The 13,315-nt window shown below is 38.8% G+C and overlaps 1 protein-coding gene and 1 long non-coding RNA gene across 6 annotated transcripts in view; one reads left to right on the top strand and one right to left on the bottom strand.

Moving 5' to 3' along the window:
• The window catches only part of LOC148128753 (uncharacterized), a 271,070-nt gene that overhangs the window by 135,957 nt on the left and 121,798 nt on the right, over positions 1 to 13,315 (top strand). The gene's annotated exons all lie outside the window — the stretch shown is intronic.
• CTDSPL (CTD small phosphatase like) overlaps positions 1 to 13,315 on the bottom strand; it is a 71,513-nt gene that overhangs the window by 23,285 nt on the left and 34,913 nt on the right. For 3 of the 5 annotated variants that reach the window (XM_087946985.1, XM_087946983.1, XM_087946984.1), the window contains exons 2-4: positions 9,569 to 9,947; positions 4,562 to 4,716; positions 1,723 to 1,755 (exon numbers count right to left, since the gene is read on the bottom strand). In XM_087946985.1, coding sequence (XP_087803111.1) covers positions 1,723 to 1,755; positions 4,562 to 4,716; positions 9,569 to 9,692 — 312 coding nt within the window. In that variant the 5' untranslated portion in view covers positions 9,693 to 9,947. The remainder of the gene's footprint in view (positions 1 to 1,722; positions 1,756 to 4,561; positions 4,717 to 9,568; positions 9,948 to 13,315) is intronic. The other 2 variants (XM_087946987.1, XM_087946986.1) reach the window with 1 other exon arrangement.

The raw sequence follows: 13,315 nt of genomic DNA, 5'->3' as shown, positions 1-13,315 counted from the left end.
CACCCACCCACTTTCTCTCTCAGCCTAACCTACTTTGCAAGGTTGCGGTGGTGAAGGGGAAAAAATGATATTTTTTTTAATGCCACCTTGAACTCGAGGCAAATCTGATGAATAAGTATCCCTTTAATAAGCATAGATGCGGACTGCATATTCCCATTATTATACTTATGTACAGGTAGTCCTCCGCTTATGACCACAGTCGAGCCCCAAATTTCTGTTGTTAAGTGAGACATTTGTTAAGTGAGTTTTGCCCCATTTTACGACCCTTCTTGCCACAGTTATGTGAATCAGTGAAGTTGTTCAATTAGTAAGACTGTGGTTGAGTGAATTTGGTTTCCCTGTTTGCTTGTCAGTAGATCACAAAAGGGGATCACGTGATCCCAGATACTGCAACTGTCATAAATGTGAATCAGTTGCCAAGCGTCTGAATTTTGATCACATGATCTTGGGGGAGCTATGAAGGTGGTAACTGTGAAAAATGGTCATAAGTCATATTTTTCAGTCCCTCTGTAACATTGAACAGTCACTAAATGAACTGTTATATTTGTAGTAATGTTAACCCCCATCTCCCTCTCTGTGACATTCAAAAGTTGGATGATGCAGGGAACTATAGAGTGTTTGATACAATACTTTTATTTCTGCAAACAGTGCGTGAGGAAGCTAAATCAAATTGTCTTTGCAAGATGCCCAGAATGTATTATTGGTGCCATGTGTGTGTGTGTGTGTGTGTGTGTATGGTATTCAGCTTTGTTCGGGTTTCGGCAGAATCTCATCTGCCATCATCAGGCTTCTGTATTGTGTTCGTCTGTGAGTCAGACTTTTATACATAAAACTAAGTACACATGCTGCTCAATTCCCTGGGACTCTGAGTGGTTTACAATTGCTTTAAACATTTAAATACAAAGAACAATACGAATACCATAAAAACAGCACGAGACTTAACAACTACAATGGCAAAAATAAATAAAAATAAAGGTGGTTTCAGACCTGTTGTTTATGATGTGTGAGACGTATTTGATCACCCTGATGGAGGGGGAGAGGAGGAGCTGTGTGGAAAACGACATTAACTGACCTCACTTTGAATGGGGCTAAAAGTAATGATGCCCAATTAAGCATGTCTTATAAATGTGGTGGTATCAACCGTTCTTCCAACATCGAGGTTACATCCACCAATAAGGCCCCTCTAGGATTTTAATTGTTATTATCATTCCACTATTTCTCTATCCCCACTTCCCACCCCAATTGGTAGTTCAGACTGGGGAATTCTGGGAGTTGAAGTCCACACATCTTAAAGTGGCCAAGGTTGAGAAACACTGACACAGAGGATTAAAAATGTCAGGAATGAGTGGGAGTGAAAACCTTTACTTTTTAAACATGCTCCAGTGATTACAAGGGGAAAAGAAAGTAAGTAAATTTTGCTATTTCACTTTCTTTTTGGGTGTGTGTGTGTATGTGTTGAGCAGATGATAAAAATGGTTGTTTCACAAAAACCTACCATGCACCCAAGTATTGCTAGCTTGAGACAGTGAATCAAGAAATAGTGGAATTTATGCTTTCTGTGGGTTGTGGTTACTAAGATATGGTTTTGTGATGTGCCCAGCTATAGTTTCACATTTGTAAGATCTTGTCGGCATGCAATACACACACAAATATAGACTATCTGAGCCCAAATCAAGAACATTAAAAGAAACTGAACATAAAAAGAATAAAAAAAATACATACACTTGGAATGGGAATGACCTGCATCTGGTCACCCTGAGGGGAAAATGGGGAAAAAATCGTTGTAAAGAGTGTAATATTTCAAAACAGTAGAACATAAAATAAACAGATGTGTCAGATTTAATAAATAAACGTGTTCCAACTAAAACTCGAAAAAGAATTTAAGAAATTGGTTAAATTAAGAGAAGTAAATATTGTGTCATCAGAAATTATCAAGGAGCTGCAAAGGAACTGTTAATAGAATTTTTGATATTTTCAACAGATGTTGCAAAAAAGAAGTGTAAGCCTTTTTTCCCAGCCTTAATGTGGTGATATTGCCATGCTGGACAGTTTTGCGCTGCTGCTTATATAGCATTATATCAATACCAGAACAAAATTTATCTATAAATTATTATTGTAATTAGCAATGAAATTTTAACCTTTCCTTAGGTTCATTAACTAAGCTTAAATTTTTCTTTTATTTATTTATTTATCAAATTTACTGGCTGCCCATCTTATCATAGAGTAACTTGAATCCAGTTATAGTCATCCTTAAGAGAACATCCACTTTAGCCAATCCTTGTATTTCAAATCAACAGATTTTACTTGTATGATTTAATACATTTATACAATGATATATTACTGAATTCAGGGACAACCGGATTACCTATTTCAAAGTGATGACTGCTTATTTTAATAGACAGATACAGATAGGGTAAAAACATAGTCATTATCTTTATGTACCACTGAATCAATTTTCCTCACGGTAGTTTACAATGGAAATAAAACCAAGAATACAATAAAATCAATTTCAACTTAAAATTAATAAAGCAACCAATCTCAGCAGGACAATAAAACAATAACCTTAATATATATGGCAGCAAATTATAACATAACTCAAAGTCCTTCAGAGAGATTCTCTTAGCCACCTTCTGGAAGGAGGCTAGCAGAGGTAGCAACTAGGTTTCTGGGAATATGCTGTTCCACAGGATGAGAGAGATATGGGTCATTTTGGGGAGAGGCACTGTTATCTTCAATGGAGAACACTAAATATCTTCATTTGAGATAAGGGTCAGTTTTACTTGGAGAAAGCAATCCAGAAGGTACGTAGGAGTACATAGGGCTTTAAAAGTTAAACCCAGCAATTTAAATTATACATGGAAATATACTGGAAGTTAATACAGCACCCACAATACAAGTGTAATAAAGCTGGAACAGCTCTTATCCACAAGCACGTGGGAAGCTGTGTTTTGCAACAGCTGCAATTTCTACATAGTTTTCAAGAGCAGCCCCTGTGCTACAGTAAACCTAGTAGTGAGGAAGGAATGAGTTAGGACTTCCGGTAGCAGATAGGGTCATACCCAAAGATGCTTTTTCAAAAGGCAGCAGGACTTCTGCTTTTCCTTGAAGATATTTCACTTCTCATCCAAGGAGCTTCTTCAGTTCTGACTGAATGGTGGAGGATGGAAGGATTTATATTCCTTGTAGTCATCTGGTCATTAATACTCTTTATGAGAGTCGTTGAGGCCACTTTCATCCTCCACCATTTAGTCAGAGCTGGATGAGAAGCGAAATGTCTCCAAGGAAAAACAAAGAAAGTCCAATTCAGTGGTGGTATTTTACCGGTTCAGCCCAGTTCTGCCAAGCCGGTAGCGGCGATGAGCAGCAGAGACCGAACCAGTTCTCTCCACCGTGCTGCTGTTGGACCCACCTGGGCTCCCATACTCACCTTTATCCCCTGCTCCACTGAAGCGTAGCTGCTTTGCATGGCACAGAAGAGTGCTGCGCGGCAGCTGCTGAAGCGACCGGGAGAGTGCAGGCCTGCAGGAGGTGAGTTAGAATGCCTCTGCACCTGCTCAAACGTCTCTGGCGCCTGCGTAAAGTGCGCTTTTGGCACACACATGCACGCAAAGTGTGTGCACACGTGCAAAGTGCACCCATCAAGCCACACCCACCGAACCAGTGGTAAAATGTTTTGAATCCCACCACTGAGTTGCCTCTTGAAAAAAGTACATTTGGGACAACCATGACCTGGATGACTGAGAATCTCCATAGACATTATAGCTAGCATACATGCTCTAGCAGTGACATCTATGGCAAATGCAGTATAGCTGTCAATCCCAAATAAATTCTCAAGCTGTGGATTTGATCCTTCAGGGAAATTGCTATTCTAACCAAAGTCAGAACGGGAGTAGCCAGAAAACCAGATGAACAGGTTATTTCTCTCGGAGGTCTCAAGGAAGTAATAAAAAACTAGGAATGATGGAACTATACTACCATGCAAAGGGGCACCCCCAGGGCAGGTCTTCCACCCGCCACCACCCCTGGTCCCCAGTGGAACCACTGTAAAAATGCATCTCTAGAACTGAGAAAGATACCATGATGGTATCAAACACCAAAAGGAGATGAAGGGGCAACATGAAGAGCTTACAATTTCATTCAGATCCTGGCAAAGGTCACCCAACCGAGTGGCCAGTGGCATTTTCATTCTATGCCGAGCTTAAAACTCAACTGAAAAGTGTCTTCTGCTTCCCCCAGAGAATCATCACTCAAGTTCCACCATCTTGTCAACAATAAAGAGAAGGTCTGGGATAGGGTGCTGTCTTACATAACTAGATCAAGGGAACATGTTTTCAGAAAAGGACACGCTACCAACTTTGACTGTTTTTCAGATCTAGTTATTTAAGGCCATCAAGAGAAAATGAATTAGTCTTGTTCTCAGTGATTCTCAATAGGGACTGAGATGTTTGGTACCTCATCTGATATGAACTAAGTGGCAATTTATAACTGCAGGTTTACCCATATCAGGTTCTACCTTCCCCCCCAAAACTCACGCTATCAAAAAAAGAAGGAGAAACCTTACCTTTTGAAGCCCGCCATTTTCTTCCACCAAGGGAGGAAGGACATTGGTGCCATTAGGTGATGGAGACTCAACATTGTAGTCACGAAAGCAGCAGAATAAAGTGCTAAAGATGCTTCTGCTTCTCTGCTTTTTCAAACTGAGATTACATTGGGACACTGTAAATAAACAAAATAATTGCGTTGTAAATGGACTTTAATGCCTGCTGTTTCACACAGATCGTAGTTAATTCTAATGTTATAGCATTGACTTAAAAAAAGCCCTCCATTATTTCTAGCAAATTACTATACAAGTAGTCCTCAACTTATGACTGGTTGCTTAACAACTGTTCAAAGTTCTAATGGACCCCCCAAAAGTACTTATGATTCAATTTCCAAGTTCCAACATGGTTTTACTCCCTCACAGTAACCTGACCACATGTTGGGTGTTCAACAACTGGTCCATCTTTATGGCTGTGTCTTAAGGTCATGTGATTGTGGTTTATATTTTTGCCAAAAACCAGCATTAGATTCTCTTAATGATCATTGCATTCACTTAACAACATCTACAAAAAAAGGTAACAAAATCTGGTCATGTGGGTGACCTGCTTTATGACTATCTACGGTCATGACTTATGACCATAATAAGCAGGCTCCATTACAGTCATAAGTGGAGGATTTTCCTGTGTTTTAGTCTGAAAAGAGATCTTCTGTAAATTTGATGTTTCCATTTATAAGCAAGTAAATTAATTCCAGCTTATGATGTTGAATGTATTTCCAGAAAACATGCAGTGTCTGAATGAAATGGTATGCCAGACAATTACATGTAATGGAATTTGTTAAGCCATATTGTTTTTATTGCAGCAAACAACTGCACACATATTACATCCATATTTTACGCTAAGGTATAAAGTCCTTAGTAAGGCTTAGTAAGGCTATGTCCACAGAAATAAGAACCATCTGCTCCAACAGAAAACAATACAACGTTTTATTTAAATCCATTTGGACAAGGCCTTTGAGAAAGTAGTAGTATAAACATGAAAGATAGCTGTTAAAAAGAAAAAGAAAAACCAATTTGCTAACAAACAATTTTAAGGTTCATCAGAAATGTGTGATCAAAAGGTCTTTTCAGGACAATGGAAAACAACTAATATATTGCAGTAAGAATCTAAATAATATTTGTACCAGTAATTACTCTGTAATCCAAAAGAGAGCATTATGACCTGAGTTTCTTCAAACACATGCATTCACTGCTTCAGTTTCCTGTGGAAAATGACATTTCTAATAGAATTTGAAAAGCATATATGAAGGAGGCATTTGCACTGCCACTCGGAGACCACTTAAATATGCGCCAGAAATGTGTGGCAGCATCCAAAAAAGCTAATACAGTTCTTGGTTGTATAAACAGAGGCATAGAATCAAAACCATGTTAAGTATTAGTACCATTTTATAAAGCCTTAGTAAGACCACATCTGGAATACGGCAACCAGTTTTTGTCATTGTTGGATACAGCCGGAATGAAAACTCAAGAGCCAGGGATCCACAACTCAGGTTTATCAGGTAAGTACAACTACAACTCAACAATGGTAACGGCTGGCGGGCAGCCCTTATATAGCGGTTGCCTGCCATGCTGTTACCCAATCAATTCGATTTGTATTTCCCATGCTAGTCGCGGTGGGCTATTATGTGTCTGCACCTCCTCAGACACGTCACCACACTACAAAAAAGATGTCAAGACTTTGGAAAAAGTGCAAAGAAGAGCAAGGAAAATGATTAAAGGCCTGGAGACAAAAACCTATGAAGAATAGTTGCAGGAACTGGATATGACCAATCTAGAGAAAAGAAGGAAGGGGTAACATGATAGCTGTCTTCCAGTATTTGAGGGGCTGCCACAAAGAAGAGGGGGCTCATCTATTCTCCAAAGCACTTAAAGGCAAGGCTAGAAGCAACAGATGGAAACTAATAAAGGTGAAAAGCAATCTGGAATGAAGGAGAAACTTAAAAGTGAAAAAAAAAATCAACTGGCTTCCCTTCAGAAATTGTGGGTGCTTCATTACTGGAGGTTTTTAAGAAGAGACTGGGTAGCCATCTGTCTGAAACGATATAGGGTCTCGATGGGCACATTTTGAATTCAACTACCACCCCATTTGCAGCTTGGCAGCTGACTTCCCAATTCAGAGCATGTAAGGAGAATCCTGCAGGACTGGAAGTAAGGCCAGGGGTGGGATTCAACCAGTGTTACTATCTGTTTAGTGATTACGTTTTGTGTAAAAAAATATCATGCGGAATCTTGCTTAAAATATATATATGCACACGTGACATATAGTAGTTAGGAGATCATTGTTATTAAACTAGAATGTGATAATTATGTAGTGATTATATTATAAATTTTGATTATGGATTAAAGGGGAATAATTGAGGGATGTATAAAAGGATGGCACACTCTAATTAGTAATTAAAGGGGGAAAATTTTGGAATTAATAGATTTAAGTTGAAATTTACTGAATGAAACAAAAGTATGTGATAAAATTGCAAATATAACAGATAAAAGTATAAAGGAATAATGAATTTAGAATAAAAATAAGAATGTTAGACTATAAAATATGAGTATATTTAAAGAAAAAGGAATTAAGTTAAGATATAAATTGAAAATGGATTTAGTAAGTGTAAAGAAAATAAGAATACTGGAGAAAATTTATTGTAAAACGGAAGTAATGATATGATATAGAATTGAATGTGAAAGATAAAAGGTCATGTTTGTATTGGAAGTGTAAAAACCTGGAACCACGTTGTTCATGGAAAGGGATGTTTTTAAAATGTAAAAAAAAATATAAAAAAGAAAAGAAATGAAAGCCTGCCTGCATTTCCTTACACTGTATGAATATAAGATCAAATACATTATTCGGAGGGGGAGGCTTCCTGCTGCCATTTGTGTGAATTTAACCTTTATTTTTTTACTCTTAAAATTGAATCTCTGAATAATCACAGATCTATAACATTGCTTAGCCTCAACTTGGCATTTCATTGCAATTTCAATATTGTGTGATGCAGGTTTTTATGTCTGGCGGAGCAATGCTGCTCCCCAAAAACACTATTTTAAGTGTTTTTAAATTTGAGAATACTGAATTATCATTGTCTTGTACAGAGCTTATTTTCCTTTCCACCTTCTGAACTCTAGAATTTTAACTCTCTTGGCTTCTTCAGAAGTTTTTAAATTGCAAACTTCCATTAAGAGGCTGAAGAAATAAAAACAAAAAGTTTCAGCCTATATTTCAATTCAAAATGAAGAAGCAGTAAGTGACAAAGGAGGCCTGATAATCAAAAGATTTGGAGACAAATTTAAGTTCTTTTTGTTCACCTTTGTCTTTTATACACCACCACCTGGACAGCTTTTCTAATAAAGTAAGGCATTAACTACAAATATTTTGAAGTTAAAACTTGCAAACGAAGTTGGGCTTATGTAGTTTGTTCTGCTTCAAAAGAACTTCATGTTGTACTGCAATAAAAGAATAGAGTTCACAGTAAAACAATATCTTGGAGTCCAAGCTATTGAACTGTGATTGTAAAATAAGGATTGTTTCCCTTTGCTTCAATAGGATAAGAATAATGCAGATTTCTGCAAGTCTTGGACTGAATAATTCCTAAGAAAAATGGAAGCATTCATGTGAACACTGCATTAAATTCCCTGTCAGGACTTTTGTTATCATTAAACAGAAGTGTTAAGTATTTTTTTCTCTAGTTAAATATTTAAGATCCTCTCAGAATGTCAGCCAAGGGTTTGTCCTTCACCTAAAAACACCAATTGTTGTTGGCTTTACTGGTACTTAAATTAGGATTGTGATTTAAAGTAATTCATTATCTTTTATTGCCAACTTCAGGGAATCCTCAAGTTACCACTATTCATTAAGTGACCATTTGAAGTTACAATGGCACTGAAAAAAAGTGACTTAAAGCACTATCTTTTAGACTTATACACTGCTTCATAGTGCTTTCTAGCCCTCTCTAAGCGGTTTACAGAATCAGCCGATTGTCCCCAACAATCTGGGTCCTCATTTTACTGACCTCGGAAGGACAAGTCAACCTTGAGCCGGTCAGGATCAAACTCCAGACAGTGGGCAGAGTCAGCGTGCAATACTGCATTCTAATCACTACACCACTACAACCTATGACCGTTTTTCACACTTATGACCACTGCAGCAGCCTCATGGTCACTTTCCCTATCCTTTTATTTCCTTTTGTAGAGTTGTAATTGCAGGAATGTTCCAATCTACTACAACACCTTTTATTTCCTTGCTCTTATTGCTTGTGGAAATATGGCTGGGAATAACAAACGTTTTTCTTCTAAGACAAAAAAATAAAACAGACTTATTAAATTGACTCATGGGAAACAATTACCTATTGTATTTTTTTCCTTGAAATGGTAACTTTGTAAGAAGTTTTGATAACTTGTAAAGGCAAACACTATTCAGTTCTCCCGTTTCAATTAATACAGCTTCAAGACAGCACCACTGTAGTGAGTGAGAGAATATGGATAAGTTCAAATGAGCTGGATTACAGTCACCATCACCAGTAGATGTATTTTTATTGTGGAAAATGAGGAGAGGTACAATCTTAACAGGTTTGGCTGACACTAACACACATGCTGGCTGGGGTATTCTGGAAGCTGAAGTCCACAAGTCTTAAAGATGCCAAGGTTGGATACCCCTGCACTAAGGTTTAACAAAAAGGTTACTAGGTACAGGTTATCCTCGTCTTGTGCCCATTTGTTCAGAGGCTATTCAAAGTTATAGCGGTGCTGAATGGACTTACGGACATTCATGGCCACAGCAGTGTCTCTGCAGTCATGTGATCAAAATTCAGGCACTTAGTAGCCTGTCCATGAGTAAACCGCAAAGGGCGACTTTATCTGCTCCACTCATCTCTCTCTTTCCCACATTTATGTTTTGACCCACACCCTGCACTTCCTGCCCTAACTGTTCTTTGACATTTTTTTTGTTCACACTGTTGACCAGCTATGCCAGTCAGGCCTTACTCAAACAGCTGTTGGCTTCACTGAGGTTTCTTTCCTCTCGGGTTGTATATGATTTCCTTGTGAGACCTGAGGAAGATGGCCTCACATGGTCAGCAGCTGCCTCAGCAAGGACCAGGGTGGACATGCCTCATCAACAGCAGGAGCAAGGAAGTCCACAGGTTCCAGCACAGGTCAACTGGGGCAGTGGTTTGCAGACTGATGAGGGATACTGTGGCTGGGACTGGATTGTGGTATCTGTGTCTTTGTGCAGTAGTGCTCAGCAGGGGCTGGACTTCACACTGTGAAGGTCTTCGTGCCACACTGTGGCTCACTTCTTGCAGCTCCACAGTCATGGCACGCAAAGAAGTCACTCTGGGCCACAGCATGGCAAGCAGTCATTCTGCAAAAGCAACAGGAAAAAGAGTTTCAAAGCTTGCTCGAAAGCTAAACCCAGTTACTATTAGACCATAGTCTATTGCAGCATGGATAGCTCTCTGAAGCTGGTCTAATGCTACCTTGATTTAGTTTTCAAGCAAGATTTGAAACCCTTTCTTTTTCCTACGGTTCTTGCAAACAGCTGACCTAGATATTTTCCACTCTTCTCTGCACTGGAGCAGATGGTTTAAAAATATTCCTTCTATTATTGTTGCCGTTTTAAGTAGAGAAGCAGAAAAGACTCATTTAAATTACACAAATATATCGTGTCATAAAATGATGTGTGAAGAAAGTTCAGACAAGAAAATATAAAAGACAATGCAGTTTATATGCCAGGGGACACATGATGGTGTTTCACTGTTAAGGCATTCCTGTAAGTTGACAAGGAAAAGACAGTGTGATAAATCATAGGTGAGCAACACACAATCCCAGGGGGAACAAGTAAGGCTTGACCTAATTCCAGGTAGTGCTCAGGCTAATTTCACCAGGGCTCCAAAGGTAAGAAGTTCAGTCTCTAATAAGGAGCATTCTTTTACTTTCAGCCTGCTGCACAGGAAAGCAATTAGAAAGAAAGAAATGTGGGCACCAACTAGTAATGGATAGGTCTTTTTATTTATTTGTATCCAGCCTTTATTAATAATTTTTATAAATAAGTGGCGAATGTATCCTTCCTCCTCCTATTTTCACCACAACAACCCTGTGAGGTAGGTTGGGCTGAGAGACTGGCCCAAGATCATCCAGCTAGCTTTCATGGCTATGGCAGGACTTGAACTCATAGCCTCTTAGCTTTCTAGCCTGGTGCCTTAACCACTAGACCAAACTGTTTTCGGCTTGGTTGGTCTCAACCAATGTGTGCTTCAGAGCTTATCTATCTATCATATCCCAGAATATTGGTTTCACTAGAAAAAATGGTTGATGCTCTGTAAAATTAATTCTAGAGAATTTCAACTTCAGTGAAATAAATTATGATACCTCTAGAAGCCTGGTCAATTTTAGCCTTGAAATGTTGATACAAGTAGTCTTATGACCATTAGGGACCACCTGAAATTCTAATGGACCTACCTGGGAGATTACTAGTAGCCCTCAAGTTACAACAGTTCATTTAGTGACCGCTGGAAGTTACAACAGCCCTGAAAAAAGTGACTTGTGACTGTTTTTCACACTTACGACTGTTGCACCATCCCCCATGGTCACATGATCAAAATTCAGATGCTAAATTCTGACTCATATTTATGACAAGTTGCAATGTCCCTGGGGTCGTGTGGTCCCCTTTTGTGACCTTCTGGCAAGCAAAGTCAATGGGGAAGCCAACTTTGTCAGAAACTTAACAGTGATTCACTTAACAATTGTGGCAAGAAAAGTCATAAAATGGGCCAAAATTCATTTAACAAATGTCTCACTTAGTAACAGAAAGTTTGGGGTTCAATTGTGGTCATAAGTTGAGGACTACCTGTACCTAGAACCCAGATTCAAAGTTCTAACAGTTGGTACTTCTGTGGTCAAGTGACCGTATTTTGGGTGCTCAGCAACCAAATTTTATTCATGGTCATTTGTAGTGTCCCATGATCACATAACCATGTTTACAGTGGTTTTGCCACATTTACTTTTGGTTTCTAACAAAACTGTGCCCACAGCAAACCACTGGTTTGCTTTAATGACCACAGTCTCCTTAATGACCATGGATTTGCTTAACAACAGCCACAAAACAGGTCATAAAATCGGGTTGGTCATGTGATCAACATTTTATGACCATCACAAGTTATGACCAGGATGGATAGGCTCCATTATGGTCGTAACCCACCTGTCTTGTTTCAGTCAAGTCTAAATCAGAAAGGATCTAATCTGGGGATTTTCTGATCTACTCTGACTTTAGATATAGGTAACCTTCTACCTACAACCACGACTGAGCCTCAAACTTCTGTTGCTAATCAAGACAGTTGTTAGTTTTATGACCTTTCTTGCCACAGTTAAGTGAATCACAGCAGTTGTTAAGTTAGTAACATGGCTTCCTGCTTGTCAGGTCACAAAAAATGATCACATGACCCTTGGACACTGCAATTGTCATAGGTATGAGCCAGCTGCCAAGGGTCCTTATTACCCTGTGACAGTGAGAATACTGCAAAGCTTGTAAGTGTGAAAACTGGTCAGAGGTCACTTTTTTTCCAGTGCCACTGTAACTTCGTACTACTAAAGGAATGGTTGTGAGTCAAGGATTATCTATACTATCCTGAGCTTAGTGCCAGTAAATCTACCATGTTCCTCCAGAATGGAATCTCTTTGGGAATGGAACGTTCGGCTTCCTTTTCTGGAAGTCTACATTTGGAAGAAGCCGTAAATAGAAATGACTGTTGTAGGACGGGGAGTTTGGTTTTTGCCAGGTTCTCAAAAGTAAGTTCATGCAGTGACAATCACAAGGCTGAAGAAGGCCGCATTCAGCCTAACAGTCTCCCAAGGCTGGGAAACACAAGACAACAGACCAAAATAACAGGGTTGGGACCATGGAGATCTTCTCGCTCAAGTAGGAGACCCTATGCCATGTCAGACAAGAGGCTTTCCAACCTCTGATAATGGAGGATTCACAACTTCTGAAGACAAGCCATTCCACTGGTTAATTGTTAATGAAACTGCTATTTTCAACTGTGGTCACTAAGTAAGGATTAAGGGTCATGGTGGTGCAGTGGTTAGAGTGCAGTACTGCAGGCTACTTCTGCTGACTGACTGCACTTTGGTAGTTCAAATCTCACTGGCTCAAGGTTGACTCAGCCTTCCATCTTTCCAAGGTTGGTAAAATGAGGATCCAGATTGTTGGGGGCAATGCGCTGACTCTGTAAACCGCTTAGAGATGGCTATAAAGCACTGTGAAGTGATATACAAGTCTAAGTGCTATTGCTATTAATCTATAGAACATTAATCACTAGGGACTCTTTTGGAAAGTTTTTCTGTATTCCCTTAAGATTATAGTAATTACTAGGGTTGATATATAATAAAAAGGTTTACAAGCAGTCAAACATATTTTAGCCTTGTTAGTCATAAAGTGGAATTTTATGTTGAGTCTCATGAATATTTAACTTTATCTCTTTTTAAAAAAATAAGGGGCCAAATATTCTATTGGAAGCTGTGAGTAGAATCTGGAATATGTACCTTAAGGCAATTACTTTGTAATAACTATTTTAAAGACTTTTCTTGACTTTGAATGGAATCTTGTCATCCTAATTCACAACAGCCGCAAATATAATCAACTCAAGCATGTTTTAATGCCTCAGTATAGACTGGATGCTTTGGTTCAGTCTGAGAAACCTGAGATGTTAATTTATTTGATGATGTCAGTGTTTT

Source organism: Notechis scutatus, chromosome Z (assembly GCF_049901735.1).
Source record: "Notechis scutatus isolate UNSWTSFEM ecotype Mainland chromosome Z, rNotScu1.2, whole genome shotgun sequence".
Classification (NCBI taxonomy): domain Eukaryota; kingdom Metazoa; phylum Chordata; class Lepidosauria; order Squamata; family Elapidae; genus Notechis; species Notechis scutatus.
This window is presented reverse-complemented; position numbering and strand designations above follow the sequence as displayed.